Source organism: Prorops nasuta, unplaced genomic scaffold, assembly GCF_024137725.1.
Source record: "Prorops nasuta isolate Cenicafe-Biocafe unplaced genomic scaffold, Cenicafe_Pnas_1.2 PNAS00018, whole genome shotgun sequence".
NCBI lineage: Eukaryota > Metazoa > Arthropoda > Insecta > Hymenoptera > Bethylidae > Prorops > Prorops nasuta.
Genome location: NW_027116815.1, coordinates 117,567 through 140,396, shown reverse-complemented (window position 1 = coordinate 140,396; position 22,830 = coordinate 117,567). Strand labels below are relative to the sequence as shown.

At 42.6% G+C, this 22,830-nt stretch overlaps 2 protein-coding genes across 3 annotated transcripts; one reads left to right on the top strand and one right to left on the bottom strand.

Annotated features, from left to right (window-relative positions):
* Positions 1-524: 524 nt before the first annotated feature.
* LOC136779913 (uncharacterized) lies at positions 525-5,336 on the top strand. Its single transcript, XM_066737856.1, has 6 exons — positions 525-535; positions 2,397-2,499; positions 2,595-2,825; positions 2,932-3,201; positions 3,272-3,365; positions 3,620-5,336. The coding sequence occupies exons 1-6, from the start codon at positions 525-527 to the stop codon at positions 4,942-4,944; spliced, it is 2,034 nt and encodes a 677-aa protein (XP_066593953.1). The 3' UTR covers positions 4,945-5,336.
* On the bottom strand, positions 5,082-19,144 carry Atg17 (autophagy-related 17). Of its 2 annotated transcripts, none has more exons than XM_066737854.1 (9): positions 17,480-19,144; positions 17,177-17,385; positions 12,124-12,412; positions 11,110-12,046; positions 10,821-11,029; positions 10,110-10,722; positions 8,681-9,400; positions 7,606-8,586; positions 5,082-7,524 (listed from the first exon to the last, which is right to left on the bottom strand). In XM_066737854.1, the coding sequence occupies exons 1-9, from the start codon at positions 17,545-17,547 to the stop codon at positions 7,393-7,395; spliced, it is 4,158 nt and encodes a 1,385-aa protein (XP_066593951.1). In that variant the 5' UTR covers positions 17,548-19,144; the 3' UTR covers positions 5,082-7,392. The 2 variants fall into 2 exon arrangements, with proteins under 2 accessions (XP_066593951.1, XP_066593952.1); XM_066737855.1 differs by having other exon boundaries at positions 10,593-10,722.
* Between the last annotated feature and the right edge of the window lie 3,686 nt (positions 19,145-22,830).

Sequence of the window (22,830 nt, the reverse complement as noted above, 5' to 3'; positions counted from 1 at the left end):
AGCGAGTATCATAGCGTGGATACGTGGATGTTACCCTATTTGCGAGGGAGGCTCTCTCCTATTGGCCGAAGCTAGCCCCTCCCAAAGGCGTTACCAGCAAATACCAGACGGGATATGCTCGAGTCAGAATTGCTCCTCACGCTCAACTAGTTCCCTTCGGGCACGCTCCCCAGTCAGAGTCAGTTTACCTGTCCGTCTGCAGGGAAGTGGACGCACACGTTCGTCCCTGTCCCTCGTTCGTGCCACTAATCACGCGATTCTATGCTAAATTACGTCGCTTTATAATTATTTCTTACATCGAGTATTACAATTTTTCTCGTTTTAATTGGTACAAAGTGTCGTTCAACGAGGGAGCACGATAAATGAGCGCGTAATATGAAGATAGCTGCTGGATACGTCGTGAAGAAAAAGTGCAGTGATTGAGATATCGCAAGAGAATAGATCATCGTCGAAGCGATCGTGTACCGTCAGGAAATTGCTTCGTTCTCGAAGCATCGTCCAGCATCATTTACCAAGCATCGACTATGGTGGTACTGTAAGTATGATATAATCAGAGTAGCGATAAGAAGCTTTTGGAGTTGCCAACTTGTCAAATCTGACCCGGGAAATAATTATCGCATCGCGTTCCCGCTCATTGACGAAACAACTTCAGTGATCGACGCAAGTCAAGGGGGAGATATTTGCCTAATTTATCTAATCAGTGGGCGTTCTGCGGGTCTCTGATTGGCCTATGGGCGTTATCAGGAGACTCTATTGGACGAATATCGAATTCGAGTTGCGCGCTTCTCTCTAAAACTTCTCACTCTCCCCAAAAGCAACGCTCTACTTTTCAAAATCATAAAGAATGCCACGCATGAATCGTACACAGAGTTTCGCTTAAATCTTAACAGGCTTAATTTCGTCGACAATTCGGTGGTTACAATAAACTTAATGGACTACGTATATACATAATTGAATTCCGCATATAATTTGCACGTATTTACAATAATACAATTCAACAGCAAATTCTGCTTCGTTACGAGTTCTTATCGAGATTTTCGTTTGGTTCGAGCATACTTATATACATATACAGGGATATCGCGAGAAATTCGCTGTTCGATCCGAGAGGCCAGCGAACATCTGGGAGAATCGAATCTCCGGTTTGCAGGATTAACTTGCTTAGAATTGCTCGGTGTTAATCGCAGTCGGAGATCCAAAGAAGAGGAAGTGAGAGAAACCGGAGATTTGTTTAGTATCCAGGGTAGCTTTGGTGATATGTCAGCTAGCGCGTTCTTATCGGTTTAATATCTGTACAATATATATAGTAGGGGGACGAAGAGCTCTTTCCTCTTTTACAGCTTAGCCCTCTCTTTCCAAACAGGCATTCTTTTCCTCCTCTCTTTTAATCGAGAAGAAGACTCGAGTCCCTCGCGTGAATCAGAAAAGGGCGCTAGCGAGCGTTCGTCTTGGAACGAGAAATCTCGACGGCGCATCGTCCGCCGATGTATCATCTTACGGGGTCCCAAAGGCGATGACTTTATCGTCGATCCGCGTAATCATTCACCAAAGCTTACACACTCCGCTCTCTCACCGCCTCTACTTTCTTCTCAGGCGAAAGAAACCCAGTGTAAAAAGCCTACCAATTCCTCTTTACCCATAACAACTGGATAACGCATAAATTCACGCTGAAAACCAACTTCGGCCTTACTCCTCGCGTACTTGCTCTTACTCTTACTCATTTAACTTTATTCCATAGCGTCGTTGCGCCTGAGGAACGATTAATAGTAACCGTAAGGAATAGTAGTCAAGTTGATCGTATATGTACTCGGTGCACAGGAACAGCAAGCTGGCATAAATCCTCTTTCAAGTGTACACCTCTCTCTCTCTCTCTCTTTCTCTCTCTTGCTCACTCGCTCTCTCGGATATACTAGCACGTGCGAAATCCGTTTCTGCCTCGCGTGCAAAATTGGCTCTGATCGAGAGTCCTGCTTGGATGTCTTATTCCTCGTGGCTTTTCAGCGCCGGGTCATCGTCCAAGATCGATCTGGCGTTTTCGCGATCCTCGCGAAGAAGAATTCCGGAAAGTCGGTGGTGTGTGCGAGAGAACGCGGCCCTTGTCAGGGCCACCCACGGACTCTCATAAGTATGGTGTGCGAGGTAAGGCACGGCACACGGCTATGCTCGCACCATAAATCGGGATTTTATCTCGGCTGGTGCGTCCTCGTGTGGCTCGTGCTGCTGCTGAGAGGCCACGATTGCGCAATGCTAAATTGACCGAGTCCATTTGGATTCGAGCGGAATTCAATTTCGAGGATTCTCCGTTGGCTCTGGTCCCTCCCTCGTAGCCTTTGGAAAATCTTCTGTTCTTCCACACTCTGGATACACCAGTTGAGAACGCTCCGTTGTATTGCTTGCAGGAGTCGCGTGGGGTCGCCGACGATGTCAGCGACAGTTGCCGGCAACCAGCAACAGCAGCATCCTCATCAGGAGTGGGACATTAACGATTCCAACGTACCAAGGGTAAGAGTAATTACAATAGTGGCTGGTAGCTCGTAGGTCTTTTCTGCAAACCTGAAAGGATTATTATTAACAAATGTACCTTGATTCGATCGTAGATCGTGGAATATGATCCTTGGTGCGAATGGGCGGACGGTCACGTGAGGAGGGTCTACGGTGCCGACTGCGAGGAGGCGAGGAGACACGCCTCAGGATGGGCCATGCGAAATACTAACAATCACAATGTCAGCATACTTAAAAAATCCTGCTTAGGCGTCCTGGTTTGTTCCCAGGAATGTATCCTACCTGGCGGCAACAAGGTTCATCTTCGGCCTGCTATTTGCGATAAGGTCTGAAAAATTTAAAAGAATGAGAGAAGCGTCGTAACGTCATTTGTACGATATACGATAAAATGTGATTAGTCCAATCTATAAGATTTTTACTTTACCACTTTAGGCCAGGAAGAAACAGCAAGGTAAACCTTGCCCCAATCGCCAATGCAATGGACGACTGGAAATTTTATCCTGTCGTGGACATTGCGGTTATCCAGTTACGCATTTTTGGCGCCACACTGATCACGCGATTTTCTTCCAAGCGAAAGGACAGCACGATCATCCGAGACCGGAAGCTAAATCTACTTCCGAGGCTAGAAGGAGCGTCGGTACTGGTAGGCGAGTCAGAGGGATTGCGGTTTTACTTGCTAGCGAAGCTGCGCTTGGCTCAAAGGTAAGTTTTACAATCCGTCCGTTACCGATAAATTCGACAAATTTGTAACCAAATACTTACGGGTTTCCAGTTGAACTCCTTGAGAGGTACGAAACGACCAAATTCTGAATCTCTCCAAGTGTCGAGTAGAAATTCGCAGCCACCACCTCTAATTTCCGACAAAGGTACATGTAGAACACTTGCTAACCTAAAAATCCAACACTGTTATTGGCGGCAGGTGAAAAGCGGCTGCTGCGTTATTCGCAGACCGAGCAACGGTCGGTAAAATATACGTGTAGTTGAGTATTTATACGCTCGTGGCGCCACACGCTAGACGAGCTAAACGGTTGCGATGACGTCGAGCAATGTTGCCCCCTTCTACAGTGCTAAATTCGAATGTAGACATCATTGGCAATAATGTATTTTCCGTTCATTTTAGGATATTCCTGTTCGTGTCCGCCCTTTGAGTGCATCTGTGGACTCGAGACAAGTTTACCGTCTTACCAGCAGACATCGTCAATGTACAATCATCAAACATCATCGTCGAACGAGCCCTCTTATTGGCTACAAGAGACCATGGGACCTCAGGAGAGCACTCTCGGCTATTGTCTTCCAAATCAAGTCCCTCAAGAAGCCTCTTATCCCGATTTTCCCCCGTTCAGCAATGAACTCTTCCAGCCAGAAGAGATTTTTCAGTTGGACCAACCTATCAGGCCAGATTTTCCAATAAATTCCCAAGATTCTGCCCGTTCTCCTTCGTCCCTGCTGGATCTGGGAAGTGGGACTATCAAATACGAGGTGAAGCAACAGAATCAACAGGATCAGCAGCAGGGTTACTGGAACCAATTTCTCAGCGAAGATTCCAGCAGTAGTCACCTGAGCATCGCCCAAGACGAGAGGCTGCAATTTCCAGCGTTCGAGCCTGACAAGAACGCCAACGATTTCTCAGGGCGAAGAAACTCGTCGTCGAATTACGTACCTAGCAGCAGAGAGATGCCCCTGAATCAATCGATCAACGAATCGATGAGCTACGATGGCTATCAGAGACCATCTCAGGAGAGCAGCATGAGGAACAATCAGGAGCAACATCCCTATTGGACCCACGAACATCGGAACGACAGATTGCAATTTTCTGCTTTCGAAAGTCAGAAAGCCGAAGAAAGTATCTTAAGCTCGAGGAGAGGTGGCGTCACAGCTGGTGAGGTTAACTGTCAGGCCTCGTTACTGGATTACCAGAAAACGAAGAATTTAGCTGGAGCTTTGAATGACGTGATTCGTTCTAGTCGCAGTCCGATTTCGGAGAGCAAGCAATCGTACGATTTTGACGGTTATCAGCAGATATTCGACCACGTGGATCCTAAAAATGCTTACGTGCATGAGAATAATCCTGAGGCGTCTGAAAGATTATTCTCGAATCAAGGTACCATCGTTGAGTCAGCGACTGACCAACAACAAGTGCAAGCTAGTCCAGAATCCTTTTTCTACCCGAGCAATGATCGCTGTCATTATACGTGCGAGGTTCTAGACACTAGACTACCGCAGATCAATATAAGCAGTTCTAGCCAAGAATCAGCAACAACGGCAGCAGCAACAGCAGCACCGACTAGTATTAACAGTTACGAGATGGGAGATTTGGATATGCCTCCGTTCGTGGATTACACTCTGGTCGGCATGCTCTGTAGCGCTACGGACGAAGGCAATAATTCTGTTCTCCTACCGAACTGTCCTCAGGCCTCGCAAACCTATGTTCCTCATCACCATTAGACGCTAATTAAACTGCTCGTTAATTTTCGTTTTGTACAATAAGCAAAGAAATATATGTATAGCATTATATAGTTGCACCTCGAGAAACGTTGCGATAAACTCATTGATATCTATCTTCTTACACGCGTAGTACTAAGTATGTTATATATATGCTTTATTTTATATTCGTAACAGATTTTCTCACAATCACAATTTTATCTCTTATGTATATATTCAGTAATTGTATATCTATGCATTACACTTTCTTGATTACACGCGCAATATCTGTGATGTTCATTTATCCGCATTATTAAGCTAAGTATTAATTTTATAGCGAACTTACAAAATATAGTACATAGTGTATATATCATATACACATATATAATACGCGAAATAAAAGGTATAAGAACCCATTCAGGTAAATCACAGCTCCTCTCCCTTTCAACGAGTGTTTTTTTTTTCTAATATATTACGGAACTCTTTCTTAATCAAAGAAAATTCATCGCGCTTTATCGTGCACGAAAATGAGAAGATTTTTATACGCTAATCGATATAATTTTCAAACTCGCATTATGCCAAAAGGTAAGGTGAACTTTGTCAACCTTGTCTCACACGTAAAACAAACACATCTTAAATTCTACTTAATGAGCTAGGTGAAAAAGGGTGAATCTATGTTAAATACATATGCATATGTATTTGACCGGTCTACGACTAATCGAACTTTGCTCTCGTGCATCGAATCGATCATTGTCTCTCGGCTCAGCTAAACCAAAGCATTTTACTAAATACGTCATTATGCATTAACAGGCACGTTGTTTTGATATTCAGATTCGTTATTTCTTCTCTATCTCTCTTGAATCCGTTCGACGGGTCAACAAAGTAAACAAAAGATTTACGTTATCCGGTAAGTAAAGTGCGATATCGTGCCTTCGATAGGATCTTGCAGCGTGCTATGAAGGTGACCTCCAGCTTTTCAGCCTCAGTCTGTTCAAAGCAAATATGAGTATGAAAAATTGTTTAGCGTGACGAAAAATGGAAATCGGAGATACATTGGTGTATACTGACAGAATTGATCTCTTAAAAAAGAAATTAATACGATAAGCTCTCCCGCACGCTCCCACAGGGATGTACTTCGTCGATAAAAATGATTTTTACTTCGATAGCCGAAGATCAAGAGTTAAATGGATTCAACGTCGATTCACTTAATTCGCAAGAGGGCGAAAGAGCCTTGTAGCTTGAATCAATGTTGAATCGTTTGTGTTGCTCGTATAGTATATATATATATATATATATATATATATATACATATAAGCTTCTCGCAAAACATCTCTCGTCCATCGTGTGTGCAAGCACTTTTGCTTCCCTTATCATTTATCTCTTCCTCTACGATGGATAATCGAACGCAACTTGCCATCGGGCAAGATCGATAATCCCTTAAATACAATTGGGAGTTTCTACCATCACAGCTACTAGGGGGTGAAGAAGATACAATTCTTCGCGAAGATACAAAATAACAGTACGCTACTTAGGAGTCTACATCATATTCAAAGACTATATATAGGCGATTTTCCTCCTGCGTCGAGGAACAATTCATTCGTATGGTATATAAGTAAGTTCTATAATCATAGTAATTAATAATAACAATATATCATAACCGTAGGACGTCAGTTAACGAATTCGGGTAACTCTCCCTCATCGAAAAAAAGGAAACGAGATTGACACCGTCTCAGCTTGCTTGAGCGTTCTATATATATATATATATATATATATTATAATCGTTGTTGTCTCGTGGTTCGCCTCGTGACGCGTTACCAGCAAAAAGAGAGAAGCGCGAAGAGTTTTACTCGACGCAAAACGCATTAATGCATCGACTGACGAGGCAAACAAAAAAAAATACAAAAATAAAAAAAACGAAAAATAAAATCATAGACTGAACAAACATTCTCACATTTGACTCATGACTCATAAAATTGTCTCTAGAAAGTGATCCATCGCAGGATTCACGCATCTTCTTCTCTCTTTCGGTCAATAACAACAACAACAACATAAAAACAGTCAAACAAGTTAAGAAACAAGGAATAAGTGTCGCTACGTTTCTCACAGCTCGCTACAGCATTTGACAAATATGCTTCCTACATCTTTTGTAAAGATTAGTCGTATCACAATAAAACGCCAGCGCATCCTTTCGTCTCTCTCTTTCTTTCTTTTGTAACCTTCGAAAAGATTCACGGAATTATTCTACGCTAGTCGAATCGACGCAAAGGATGCGTTACAAATTCTGGCAGGTTTTGGCCTCCATCCGAAAAGCCGGCCATTCGTGGAGACATACAAGCAGTTTGAAATTGGAGCCCCACCGATGTAAGCAAAGTACTCATATTCGAGTAATTCTGATACCACAGACTAACAGTTTTACTCTCACTTTCTTTATCGCCCTCTTTCTCCCCATTACATAAACAGAGACGAAGACATTCACTCGTCGATTCGTTTATTGCCTATTCTTCCCGGCACATTCCACAGATGAGGTCCTCGCCAGTGTCCCAATGGTTTCACGCGAATTCTGTAGAATTTTGTGCCTAGTGGTACGTTGTAGCGATTCTCGGACTAAAAACAATGCAAAAACACGATTACTATATACATACTTTTCATCAAACAATCTTTACACCAAGAAAAATGTACAGTTACCTTTTTAGCATGACAGAACTGTTTCTCGGTAACCTCGCCGACGAATTGCAACTGCGACGGGGTGCCATCGTCCTTGACTTTGATCTTGAAAGCAGCGAGGCATTCCGAATTGAGAAAATGCAAGAAGTCGGATTTCAGATTGATGGTAAAGTTACGGTACGCGCCGTTCCAGGTTACAAGGACAGTGTCACCAAGGTCGCAGGAATTGGTCACTGTGGTACCACGGTGGATGCCGGAAGAGGAAGTGGAGGAGGAGGAAGAGGACCTCATCACTGAGGTGGACGGTTCCTCGGACGAGGAGTCTGGGATGACCGCGACTGAGGCGCACATATCCCTGTCGACGGTGCTCTTTGCATTCGTGTTCAGTAGATGAGTGATCATCTTCAGCTTGGTCTTCAAATGGATATCGGCCGCTTTCAACGACTTCACTCTGGCGTCCGAAGCATCTTTGCTCTCTCGAAGCGACTGCACCTCCTCCATCAGTCTTTTATTGTCGTTCTCGAGGATCTCGAGCTTCCTCGCCATGTCGATAGGATCGGCCTTGATCTCGAGGCGTACCTTCTTCGACTCGGACGCCTCAACGTCGGACGTTACCTCCTCGCCAATTCCTATAGCCAAGCTTGCCTCGCTTTGGCTAAAGTACAACGCTTCGTCCTCCGACTCCTCGTGAATTGTCGATTTCTCCATATCAGGACGAGTAAGGTCCTCCGAGTGCTCCATGAACTCCTTGATACTCTTCTTGTACCTCTCGCATTCCTCCAGCAGCGTCGTTTCCCTCACGATACACTCCTCCACTTGAACCTCTTTGTCCCCGACCAATCGCATAACCCTGCTCATCTCAGCCTCCATCTTCTCGCTCCATTTCTGCCTCTCCTCCTCCACCGCACGACGAACAGCCTCAGTTTTCTCCTCGTTCATCTCCCACATCAATTTAGCCAGAAAAGTCTCTTGCTTCGAGGCATCTGCCACGTTACTGGATCTCTGATGAAAATCAATACAATTGTTATATATATATATATAGATGTACATTGAGAAAATTGGATCAAACAAAAACCCTTCATCGCTTCACACTTACCTCCACCGTCTGTTCAAAAGGAAAATCACCAGGACTTTTCTCCAAGGTCGAAGCAGTCATCAATTTAAATTTCCTCCTGAGAGTCTCCAATTCTGTTTTATATTCCTGCTGAAGCCTCGCCGTAGCTTCCATCGCCATCTTATCAGCAGCCTCCATCACCAGTTTATTATGATTACGTTGGTACTCGGCTACGTTGTCCTCCAGAAAGTCGATCTTGTTTTTACTAGATATCAATTTACTGGACAGTCCTCTAACCTCCTCCGACAACTTTTGATTTTGTTTGTGGACGTCGCGCATTTGTTGCTCCAGCTCTTCCATTTCCGACACGGTGTTATCCAGTCTGTAGCCAAGTGACGTAATCGTAAGCTCGTACTCCGACAATTTAACGTCCTTCTCGTCCAAGGACCTCTTCATCGCGTTCATCTCGTTCTCTCGATTGAGCAAGAGCGTCTTCATATCTTTCATTTCTCTCTGGTGATCAACGCTGAGCTCGTGTTCCTTTTCCTGAAGGCAACGATCGCACTCGTTGGAGTACAGTGACAGGGCTTGGCCAACGCGTTCGATGATCTCCGAGAGACCACTCCTATCCTCGTTCGAGCGATCCTTCAGCACAGCCAACTCCTCCCTCAGGGAAATCAACGCCTCGTAAACCACAGTCTTCATCGTCTTCAGGATCGACTGCAACCTCTCTACCTCCTCTCGAGCACTGCTCAGGTTCTCCTAAAAATTTCATTAGATCATTAGTAATCCTATTGACAAGTAATTACAAAACGATTATCGTCGTTTGATGCGTGTGAGTTTAACAGAGTAAAATGGTGAGAGAGACAGAGAAAAATGGAGGTGGGAGTTAAAGAAAAGAAAATAGAGAATTTTTCAGAGGTACTGGATGCAGGATGAGGAAACGAGTGCGACGGCAGCTATCCTGAAAATAAATGAAAAACGCAACGATGTTTCCCAAATTAAAGAATATTTTGTAATTAACATTACAAGCTTCGTTGACTGAAATCAAAGGGGGATAGAGCAAAGGTATATACATGTACCTACATTCAAGGTCTTCAGGATTCAATACAATTAGTACATAAGAAGTTAACTCGAAGAAGAAATGTAAAATAATAAGGATATAAACGTAAAGAAACTCTGAATACAAGAGAAAATTTTCCACGCATGTGAGCACACATTCTGTACATGTAAATACAATGATGGAAGGTTTCAGGATCTGATCCGATCGGTACATAAGAAAAACTAACCCGAAGAGCGGATGGAAAATAATTAGGGTACAAGTGTAAGGAAGCTCTAGATAAAAAATAGAATGTTTGTGTGTAAGTGTGCACGCGTTTTGTACGTGTAGAGATAAAGATGTGGGAAGTAGTGGAACGGTTACGGCTACGACTACATAATCAGTTAGCGAGAGCTGCGAGTCGTCCAGTACCTGAAGCAAGGACACGATTGCCTGATGCTGCTGGCCATCGGCCTGATGCTCGCTGAGGCTGCTCGGCAGGGACTCGTCCAGATAAAATTCGGTACACATAAAGTCCGTAGGACCAAATCCCATTGATGGACTACTACCACCACTACTGGCGCGTTGCTGCTGGCCGTCGCACGTCGCGCCTTGTGGCGCGTTGGAGAAAGGATGGCTAGGACTGGAGGGATTCGGGGCTTGGAACGCGTCATTGGACGGATGACTATTCGCCACTGATCGAACCCCGGACTCTCCTCCGGACTCAGCGCATTCGGTCAGTGGACTCAAGTGTGAGGGTCTCTCGCCACCGGAAGTCTGACTGGGAAAATGATATGAGCCGGGCTCGCTCGATGCGATGGACGAGTGACTCGTTAGATCGGTCATTTTCGAGTTTAGCGATGATACGTTAGTAGACGCTGAAGAAGCAGAGGACACGCTTTGCGAGCCACCAACCTCCATGTCCTTACGACGCGACTCTTTTGCAGAATTGTAGACGATTTTACTCTCTGTCGAGTCGCCTTCCACGATGGCCACGATGGCCACGATGTCTCGTTGCTGTGTTTCTACCTTGGCCACGTACTCTCTGAAATAATTATAATATTAGTGTTGTGTCTAATTAGTTGAATGAGTGAATTATGTATAGTTTTAGGATACAAGGGTAGTAGTGAAAGTGCGTCCAACCTATCAGTCAACATGGTAGTTTCCTGCTCCTTCAAAGGAACTTCCATGGTCATAGAATTAGCCTCTTTGGAGTATTTGTCCTCGTTTCCCACTCCTGACAAATTATTCGATAAAAAGAACCGAGTTATCCCATCTAAATCAGGAATAGACAAGGCGGAAGCTAATTCTGGTAATTCTTCCTTCAACAATTGTATATCCTTCACGGTTAACTGCAAGCAAATAACAAGTGTTACAATAACACCTTGAAGAGTACAATATTTAAAAAGAAAATTAAAAGCCAAGAAAATACTTGTGGCAAATCAGTGTCGAAAACAGAAGGTGCTTCGATGGCGAATGGTGGTGGTACGTCGTTCAGTCCAGGGAACATAGTAGTGAGAAAGTGGTTCTGGAATTTTTCGTCGAACTCTCTCCTTCTCGAGAGTTCCTCGCTGTGAATAAGCATCAATCGACAGGCTAAATTTCTGGCCCACGAGAGGAAGGCCTCCGAGAAGATTCTTCTCCTGACCACCTCTGCAACGGCAGTGAGATATATCTGAGGTGCCAGGTGAACCTGATGGAGGATCTCCAAGTGTCTCTTGAGTCTCCTCAGGCCCTCGTAATACATGAAGAGTTTCGAGTCCATCTCCACCATTCTGTTCTCCACGTGAGTTATCCACTTGAGTCTGTGATAGATGTTGGCTGAGAGTTCCTCTTTGGCCTTGGCGCATCTTCTACGTATGTCCCTGAGATGATTGTGGTTCTCCAGCATTACCTGGAGCTGACGCCTGTGCGAATCGCAGAGATCCGGTAACACACTGGCGTCCCCAAGATTATTGGCACGAATTTGGTTCTGGACGAACCCTTGGGCCAGCTCCCCTTGCTCCTGCACCAGCTTCTTCATCTGTACCATCAGCAGCTCCAAAGCTGAGAGTCTCTCCCCCAGTCCCTTCACCTCCTTCATATCAGCCATTTTTGCAGTCTCCAGAGTGAAATTAACCTCCCCAACCAGAGCATTCACGGTCTCCTCGTCGAACTGCTCCAGAGCTCGATTGCAGAACTCTGCCATTTGCTCGAGCGAGCCTCGATTGTCCCTCGTCGATATCCAACGTAACAAATTCAGCTGTTCGTTGCTGGTCTCTGCTGGTACCTCTGATCGACTCTCCTTCTCGGACATGACTCCTTCCGCGTATGGGAGCAGAGCTGGCAGAATTGGAATTTTCGAGAGGTTCGCCAGGTCTATTTGGAAGCTGAAATCAATATTTTTTTGTAATCAACAAAGCTCTACTATTTTTTATTATTCTTTTGTTCAAGTGTTTTTACTCACTGTCCAAGGAGGTCTAGGTAGTGCTGACGTTCTCTCAGGTAGTAACGAATGCCATCCTGGAGGTACTGAGATCTGGCCTCGAAGGTTTGCGTGATGTCCTCGAGGTTCGCTATCACCGCAGCCCAGCCCTGCTGCTGAAGGTGCTGATCGTGCACCAGTTTCTCGCAGATTCGAGTCTGCTCTCTTGCCATGGCGCAACATTGTTGGGCTAATTGGGCTCGCAGGGAAACAGTGGCGTAGCTCGCTGGCATCGACAGGGAGTTGTCTATTTGGTACTGGAGATCCACGTCTGATAATTTATTAATTTGTTATTAGTGTTGAAGCTGGTAATTATTTTATTTGTGAAAATTTCTATTTTCTAATATTGTTGCTCTAACGTATATTTTACTAATTTCGGTACACTCTGATCAAAGATTTTTTAATTGATAAATACGTTAATTATAATGATAAAAATTTATTTATATAACGAATTATAATTGACTAAAATGTATTTCACTCTTTAGTGGCATACACTGAGAAAAAAATGATTTAATTTAAATAAATACTTTTATGGACACGAGAATCGAGATACGTACTCAGTTTTAATAAATAATTAATCGAATCAAATTAAATTAAATTTAATTAATTAAACTCATGAATATTAAGTAAAAAACCATTAACATGAAACGAGTATTCGTATCAATTATACATCTCGAAGTACGAATCCTCAAAAATAAATATTTAAATTAAAAAATTATTTCGCTTGGTGAATGAAATCATCCAAACATTCTCTTTTTCTACATTTGCAAAATCTACAAATTTCTAAATAAAAATAACTCTAAAAATACACTCCACTTACATCGACGCAGAACAAAATAACGTGGCCCACACGAAAGATTAAAATCTCGAAGATAATTAACATAATTAATACAAAAAAAAATCTGCAATAAATCGCCCCCTTAAAATGGTAAAAATGTGAAAAAATTGTCGTTTCGCATGCATATTCCGCGCAAAGAAAATTGCGATCGGATGCGCAATAGGGTCTCGTCGGTCATGCCGACGACCGAGTGACCTCGTCGATTTGCAAACCGCGACTCGACCGACTCCGACTCTATACACCACCCCCCTCCTATTATATTCCTACTTCTCCACTCGTTAGCCAACTTTCGTGCAACGCTCGATCATCGAGAGTGTTGCCTTACACGCTTTGCATTTTTCACCACATTTGCTCGAGATTATATCGATTCGTGAGTGAATCCTCAAAAATAAACGTCATCGAGTTAAATTCTTTTCCAGGCACGTTTTACGACGTGCGACGATAATTAATTTTTACGCGCTGGTCGTTAATCACGCGGTTACAAACACGAATAAAAGATATATATATATATAAGTACATATAATAAAAAAATTCCAATATTCTAAAACTTTTTTTTCTAATCTTTCGAATCTTTAACAAAATTCGTGAGAATCGAAGGACCGCGCCCATTCGACTCTGCTCGCTCGTTCACTTGCAACTTTCACGAAGAGCTAGATAATCGCTAAACGGTTCCGCTCCCACTTTACTCGACTCTCGAGAAATTCTACCAAACTCGCTCGATATAGCTATATATATATATATATATATATATATATTCACACAGGACAAATTAATGTTAACGGAGATTAACGAAATCTCGTGGTAAGAAAAAACATTACAATTTGCCTAATTTGTGCTATATATATATCGCATTACACACGTATTATGTATTTACAGTACTGGTTTACGATATCCCACTCTTTTTTTTTCTGGATAAGCAGACTTCTCCGAAACCAACAAAGATAATTACAATTTGTTCCGAGATAACTTTCGATACGACTAATTTGCCTGCCTCTAGTGTCAGATTAAAGCAATGTCGTTCACCTTTTCCCAACTGGGAAAGAAACAAAGAAATAATGTCTGTTTTGCATAGTTCTCTCGATCTCATTTGCGAATTGGCACGATTATTATTATTCGGTGGAGGAAATTTGAAAGCCATGTACTGTTGTTTAATAATCGTGCAATCTGATTTAATATAGCCAAGGAGAACAACGAGTTTCGACCTCGTTCGCGGAATAATCAGAATGGCCGAGTAGGTTATTGTAAAATCTGGTAGGAGAACGTGTAGGGGTATTTTGTACGAGCTTTGGTCGTGGTAAGGAAGATTCGAACAGCTGGAGGGACCAGAAACGATGTAACGTGTGGATGTTCGTATTTAGAGTTACAATTCGGTATGATGAGTAGGGTTGCTACCTTTTGGAAAGTTGTGTAAAGAAAATTTGAAGATTTATGGAGAAACACAAAGTTAATGATATGAATCGAGTGTTAATTATGTTGCTTTGTTTTCTACAGAATTAAGTGATTTTTTTGGTTTTGGTAGTCGTGAAGCTTAAAGTATACTTGTTGTGGATAATGTAATATACTTCATTACAAAGTACCAGTAGCTAGCCTATACTGATAATTATATACACATGTGCATTTTTGAAGAAACTAAATTTAATAAAAAATTAATGAAACACTTGTTATGTTTCTTTATGTTACATAAAAATAAACAATTTTTTGTATTTAATATTCGTAAAGTGTAAAGTATGCTTGTTCAAAATTATACAAAGTACAAATGGTCGACCCTATACCAATAACAATATAAACATGTGCATTTTTGAAGAAACTAAATTTAATCCTAAACGAATGAAGCAATTGTTATATTTCTCTATATTACACAAAAATAAATAATTTTCCACATTAAATATTCATAAAGTGTAAAGTATGCTTGTTCCAAATTATGCAAAATACAAATAATCGACCCTAAAACGATAACAATAATAAATTAATTACTCGTTACATTCCTCCATATTACACAAAAATAAACAATTTTCCACATTAAACATTCACAAAGTATAAAGTATACTAGCTCCAAATTACATAAATTGCTCCATTACAAACCATGCTAACAACAATGTACAAATATGCATTAAAAAAAAAAGAACAATATTTAATCAAAAATAAATAAAACCCTCGTTACGTTCCTCCGTACAACACAAAAATAACCAATTCCCCACATGAAATATTCGCAAAGTGTAAAGTGCACTAGTGTTCAAAGTAATAAAAAATAGTCGAAGAATACAAATGGAGCAACCCTATAGACAACTATATATACACAATCTACATAGAGTACGCATGGATTTTCTCGAGCAGTGCACGATAGTGTCGCAAAGAGTGCAACAGCTTAAAGTGTAGCAAGCGATTGCAGCAACTCGTTGGCTTTAAATTAAAGCCAAAGGCATCGTCCCTCGTCGCTGTAGACTCATTCCGCCAGTTGCATATTCTCAGAGCCGCCTGGCTAAATCGATCCATTCCAAGAAGAACGAAATCGCTATTTTTACAATTAGACACTCGCTCGGTCCTTTCGCTACTCTCTCTGGCGAATTTTCACCTTACACACACACACATACAAATATTCGATAGAATTACAGGTCGAGCAGGAGCGAGCGAGCAAAAAGCAAAATATCGGCGTTACATAACGGTATTGGCAAACATATAGCACAGCTATGAATACACGAATACTAGTTCGCATTCCACTTCCCTGTATCATTGAGATATCGTTATTACGGTCGCAGACTCGTGCAATTTTTCGCCTGCAATTTTATCGGCGGACGCAGCGCATACAACGATGGAGAGATAAAAAAAAATACAGTCGATAGGCGCAAGCACACTTTGACCCGAAAACGATCGAGGAAGCCGTACACAGTGTATCGCTTGCGTACAATCGCCAAATACATAATGTGGTAAATATAGAGGTCAGCTTTGTCAGTAACGCTTACTACTTGCTTGTGATTTTCTTTTCTTTTTTTTTCAATATTGATCGTGTCGAAATATTGCCAATTGTGACTGGCTGAGAAACTCGCTTCTTATCTGTGAAAACTTGTATCGCTTATATAGGTGACATCTCGCGTACTTGAAGAAAAATGATCGTACTCCGATATTACGGTTATCAGCCGAGAATTTCGCAAGAACACGGAGGTGAGAAAGCGACTGATGCAACTTCACGCTAGCGAATTATAATCGTTTGGCTGTTTGATAAAAGTTGGAGCAAGACTTTTGATGGAGCAAAGTACTGCGCGCGTCCAGATAAGAGACGACGTGGTTTTTGCAGACTGGCGGCAGTCCGTCTAGAAAATCGCTGGATTACGCGATTTATCCAGTCATCCATTGAAATCTGCACGAATTTGCGAAATAACCGTCATTCGGCGACTCTCTCAAATTTTGAATTCAGCGCCGCGGGGATTGAGAAGGTTTTCCTTTGTTTTGGTTAAATTGTACTTTTAGGGGGTTTTAAGGTCGTATTTAAGTTAAATTTGGGGGGGGGGGGGTTGAGTTCGGAAAAGATATCTGCATTTGTAATATTGATGCGTTAGTTGATTAAATAATTTCAAGATATATTGATTCGAAATAAAATTAGGTATAGTTTGGTACGACATTGCGGCGTGAAAGTTAGTAGTGTCTCGACTTTTTTTCTTAAATTACTGGTCCAAGAGATATACTACTGTGCCACTTGATAGTTTTTAGGGGGGGGGGGCTTGGAACTCCTAAAAAAACCCTTAGGTACGGCCCTACCATTGACTGACATCTGGTGGCCAGAAATGATAACATTCAAATAGTGCCCTTCGGCGTATGTTTATATTATTAGTAATTTGTATTTTTTTGTAAATAATCATGGAAGATGCAGCTATTCATTCACGTAATGTGTTTACAAAAATTAGAAACCTATCCGTTTGTTTATTTTTCTTGGCCTAGTGCATCTTTGCATCTACTATTTTTTATCGAAATTATGCAAGCTCTGTCCACAGGTAATATTTCAATATTATAAGACATTTTAGTACTTCATCCTAATTATGCGAGATTTTGCGATGACAAATACGTGGAAATATTGAAGTAATGTATCTTCAAGTTTTTGTTTTTTGTAGCTTTTTAAGTACTTGAAAGTAATAAAATATATAGATGATTACAGGATGATAGACAGTTAGGTTAGGTCCGGCATTAGAATCGAGAAAAACCTACCGGAACCATAATCGACGCCAGGCTCTGGAGGATTCGGGCTCTCGATAGACGCCTTGCTGAAGAGATAGATAGGATTGGTGTCCGTTCCAGCGGAGTAAATGCAAACCCTCGAATTTGGTTCCAAAGTTTCACCCCCGCTCATCAGCAGAACTTGGTGCTCCGCTTGCATACCACACTCCCTCTCGATGGCCTCTTTTAGCTCAGCCACGCTGCCAAATAACCCAGAGATAATTTTTCAAGAACTGTGTTTATGTGTATATATATACAGAGAGAGAGAGAGAGAGCGCGCGAAGCATCACTTACCTTTGCAGAGCCAATTTGATATCAAAAGTGATAGTAGTTCCTTTGTCGACGTTGAATACGTAGAGCATCTTCGCTCGAAAAAAACACCTGGTCGTCGACAAAAGGTGGCCGCTGTCGATGGTGCTTTATTCCGCGCAAGAATGGGCATTCGTTACCCGTTCGACTTGTTACTTAGCCGCCGCTGCTGCTGCTGCTTCAACGCGAGGGATAGCTATCACAGTCAGCTGAACTGGGGCCGTACCCCACGTTTTGGATATCTCGCGAGGCCGGCCCCCGTTCCTCTATACCTCATCTATCAACGATGCTATCCTTCCTTCCCCCTCCAGTCCAACCCTATTCTCTTCAAGTCCTTTTCCCAAACACGGATTTCCGAATGACAGTGTCATGCAGAACTTTTCCTAAATTAACCTCTTTATATCAACTGTGCCTCACGCACGTTCCTTTTTTCTCGTTTCGTTTCACTCGTTTAGGCAACAACAAACCAAACGAGTGTGCGTATGTATATATATATATATATATATTAGTTTGTGCTTCTGTTAGTAAACAACGCTACTCGTAAAAGACTCGAGTTACTATTATCGTATGAGATCACCTAACCTATTACTTTGGTTAGGGACAATGTTTCACAGCCAGAGTTCCAAGGAACAATTATTCGAACGATATTTCTTGCACTTTTACTGGCCCTGTAGGCCTGTTCGGACGGGAAAGATAGCAAATGTGTGTCTGAAAGGGAAAAGATCCACGATTGCTACCTGAGTCTTCCTTTTCTCCCTCGTTTACCAGCTGCGTGCTAACCGGTAGAAACAAAGGCCGCGTCGTACAATTTAGCTGGTTTCGCCTGATCGTTGTTACTCTCTGCAGCTTTAAAACTGCCGAGCAGAAAGGCGATCGATTGTTGTTCTCTCCCTTCGTCGACAATCCTGCGCTGAGTTTATCACCCTTGGCTACGAAATCGTTTCCTATTTTAGCCGAGGAGCAGAACGATTCTCATAAATAAAGCGATTCGCTCGAGATGAAGAGTGGGTTGTGTTGTGAGATAGAGACAGGTAGGCTATACCGCGACGAATCCAATCAGCTGCTCGCCAAAACAATGCACTCGCGCACTCGGCAAACTTCGTTCGGCTCTCTCTCCCCCAAGCCCACCTCCTCTATCTCTATCTCGCTCGCTCTTTTGTCTATCCTCTCCCTGCCGTCTAACAGTTTCCCTCTCTCTCTTTCTCTCAACTCAGTCGTCTCGTTGTTACGTTTTAGTTTCTCGTCATAATGAGAAAAATTGCAGCGAGACGCACAAATGGCTAGAATGCCTGGAAAGCTCCGTTGCCAAGGCGTCCTAGTCCCGTGTATACGGTACACGTATATGCAGTGTATATCCTGTAGAAGGGGACTGATCCTTCGAACGATCACAACAAACAATGCTGCGCCTCTCAGTTCCAGCGCATGCGCACAGCTACAAGAACAAAGAGATTCCCACTTTCCCCTCGATTATCTCAAAAATATCAAATCAACTGGGATAGTAATCAAGGTACGTGATAAATTGTCACTGATTGGTCTTGTTTCAAAGAGTCTCTGCGAGGTGGTGCACCGTGTTTAAAAAGTACAGTGTCAATTAGCTCGGTGCTGCACTCTTCCTCGACATTTTGCTCCGTTTCTGTGTGTACGAGTCGCGCGGCCAGCTGTTTACTGACTGATTGCAAGGCGACTAGTGCGGCTGCTCGTGCTCGCTCGGCTCACTGCGAAACCGACGAAAGTAGCCGAGTAGTGCCGAAGTCTGGTTCTAGCTTGAGCAGTGCCGAATGTATTGGGGCCCCTGTGAGGTTTAAAGAGCTCCCTCAGTTTACAACACACATAATCAAGCTGCGTAGCTGTTCCCTTCAGGACTGTACCTAGATGGGGCCCTCGCCTACAAAATTCTCTCCTTCTCAAGATAAAAATCATCGTTTTATCTCTTTTGTATTTCCTATCTTATTTCATAACCTGTACCAACTACAATTTTCCAATCAACATAATCTCTACTTGAGACAATTGAGATTTGTCGAAATTTACATACTGCTACTTGCTAATCTCTCACTCTTTGTACTATATACGTCCTTCAAACATTACAACTAGCTCAAATTGCCAATAAATAAAAAAGCACGTTGCACCGTGTCATTGTATTGACAATGCTACGACAAATCAGCTGATCTTTCACAACTCAGTATCAATATAGAGTCAGCAATATTCTCGCCCTGCAGGTTGTTATTATTTTTCTACGCCGTGTTTCCAGATTATTTCATTAATGTTAATGAGGCACGAGTTGTGCAGCAGTATGAATACTTTGTAACAAAAAATTATGAGCAATAGAATAATACTGATTTTCCAGCTTAGAGATAGCGTGTCGAATTAATAGCGCTACCAAGAAAATTGGCGCATGCGTATAATTTATACCGCACGTTCTACAACTATAAGCCATCTGCCATTGTTCCCTTCCGCGTATATAATAGGTACAATATCTCGGCGACCGAGATCGCCTAACAAGTTCTAACACGCGCAAAGCGCGAGGGGAAGAAAAACAAATTTTTCTCATAATGGCAATTTGGAGATGACGAAATCATAGCGTATGCGTGTTACTACACGTTCGTAAGCGTCAGACGCAATTACGCTTCCTAGAAAAAAATGACATTTTGTGACTGCGTATTGGTACAAGCTACACCACAAAGTGTGCCTGGAAAATATTTACAATCGCACAAATGTTTACTCGTTTTGTTTACCTGTTGGCGAATCACGCGAGTCCATTTGAAAGTCATGCCACGCATCTTTGTAGTTTACTTCTTTCGGATGGTACCGATTGGTAAAATCTACGTGCAAATCCAAACAATATTAGAATACAATAACTACCAAGTGATTGGCAGAATGTTAATTTGGTCTGTGACTAATAAGCAGGATAAGAATAAGATCTAACGAGGAGTGGGGGGAGGGGCAGTAGTAGACAGACACAGTGTTTACTACGTCGTTGCTCGATTATATGTATAGTTCAGCCATACTAGACCAAATCCAATACGATGCAGCGCAGTAGTGTACGTAAACAACTACTGCAATGTAATATAGTGTACGTGTGCGTACACGTGGCCGTTGCAACGGTGTGGTAAAAGAAAAAACTGTAGAGCGTGTAGCATTAGTATACACAGTGAGTTTTCCTCCGCTGAGCGAAGCTACGGAGAAAAAGACGTCGAGAAGAGGGGGAAACTCCGCTGCGCGCACAAAAGAGGGGGGGGGGCTCTACGCCGCATCGGGAGACACCTTGTCGCCCAATTAGCACGTTTTCTTATTATCCACGTTAATTTAATACCTGCCGTTGCCTGCTTGCGTCTCTCGACACATCAATGCGTCAGGTGCACACACATTCGTGATTCATTCTATGATTTCATCAGCATAACGCGATTCTCTCGCAAATCACGTCCCATCTACAGCCTTTACACTAGATACGACAAGAGCAGAGCCCTGTGCCATAAACGCGAAAGATCTTGCGTATCTTGCGTGATGCAAGCTTTCCGGTAGCTAACGCGTTTTTATTCGATTATTGCGCACGACGTATATTTTGACCCCGTTAGATAAAGCCAACGCGTGTAAATTCTTAGAGGGGGGAGTTACTGAAAATAGCCCTTTCAAAATCCTATTGATTTTGAAAGCCGAGCGAGGAAGAAAGGGGGAGAGTTTATCGTGAAGCTTTGAGAAGCACCAGTAGGCAGTGTTTACATATTGGTGCGTTGTAAACAAAGAGAATGTTAGTTTGCGTAGGAAACAGCCATAGCAACGCGAGATCTGTTTCGAAGGGGGGGGGGGGGGGACGGACCAGCGAGAGAACTCTGCTGAGGTAATGTGTAATAAAGGTACGGATACACGGCGCGTAAAATGCACGCGCCGTGTGCCCGCACCTCAACACAACGCTAGGTGTCTCGGTGATCACGTTGGAGCACGTTCAGACTCCAGTAACTATATTCCATATCTAGATACAGTAGGCAGCATTTGCGTCCATGCGAGTGGCGCGTGAACGTCCCGAGGTCATCGGCAGCACACGCACGTGTTTGCTTTCGATCGGACGGAACGATACAGAATTGAGTACAGGCTCTCAAGACCCTTAAATCCTCTGGTGAAATTGTAATAGGTATACCAATACCTACGAGTTCTTCACAGCTTATTTCGTAAATACTGTGTTCTCTCTTGTTGTAAACGATTGTTTACCGAAAAGCTCGTTTATGAGAAGTGGCGCATGATGTAACGACGTGCGAGATTTCTGAGTTCGACGACATCCGGTCGTCTCCATTAAAGAGAGCAAAAGTCTGTAGTATAAAGAAAGAAGGAAACAACAACAACCGAGTGATAAGAGATAAGAGGGAGGCCTGTGCAGAGTGTTCCACGATGAGACTGTGTATGAAAGCAAATAGTAGACTCAATAGAGGGAAGCTCCGAGAAATGTCGAGACGCAAAATTTGCTTATCGATGCTAAATTGAAATGAATGAATGCCTGGATGACGCGATAGATAACAGTGCTGACAACAATTTAGATTCGCGATTAGAGTAATCGTTGTTGACAAATATTTAGCGGGGATATTAAGCGTGACGACGAATTAATATGGAGGACACTCAGTTTTCTATTTTCTATTTCTGTGTGTAGAAGGAGCTCTGCACCTGTTCCGTAAACCTATGGCGTTGTATGTATTTTTGGACACGCGATATAAATAGTAATATAGCATAGTCATTATACGCGTGTATTCACTCCATGCATTTCAACACAAACTTAATAAAGTGAGAATGTATAGTTGTGCATATCAAGAGGGAAGACAGCGTCGCGATGGCAAGTACAAAACACACACACACACACACATGTATATACGCCGTCAAGGCGTTACCTAACCTATAAACCAAGTTTTATCGTCCCAATTTTTGAATCGATTTATCTCGGTGAACATGAAATGACATGATTATATACTAAAGTTTACTCTTAAAAACGTTTTGAGAAAGCTTTCCAACGAGTCTTTGAACGTGAAAAACAATGTTTTTCATTAAATGCGCACCACCAGCGCTATCTGTAGCTATGTTGTGTCATTTTGAGCGAACTTGTTTCGTTTATATCAGGACCGTATCTACGTTAAATTTTTGGGGTAGTTTTGAACCCCCAAAAGCCCCCTCAGATACGCGACCATGATGTACGTACATAGTTACACATTTTCGCTCCGTTATGTTTGTGTTGAAATGCACGAGGCGAGACCAGAGAGCGCTCAAAGCTAAACAATTGTCTTTGCTTAAAAAGAAAAAATAAGAAGCGAACCACGATAAATCCGAGAAACACATGTCGTAGATAAAAAAATATTTAC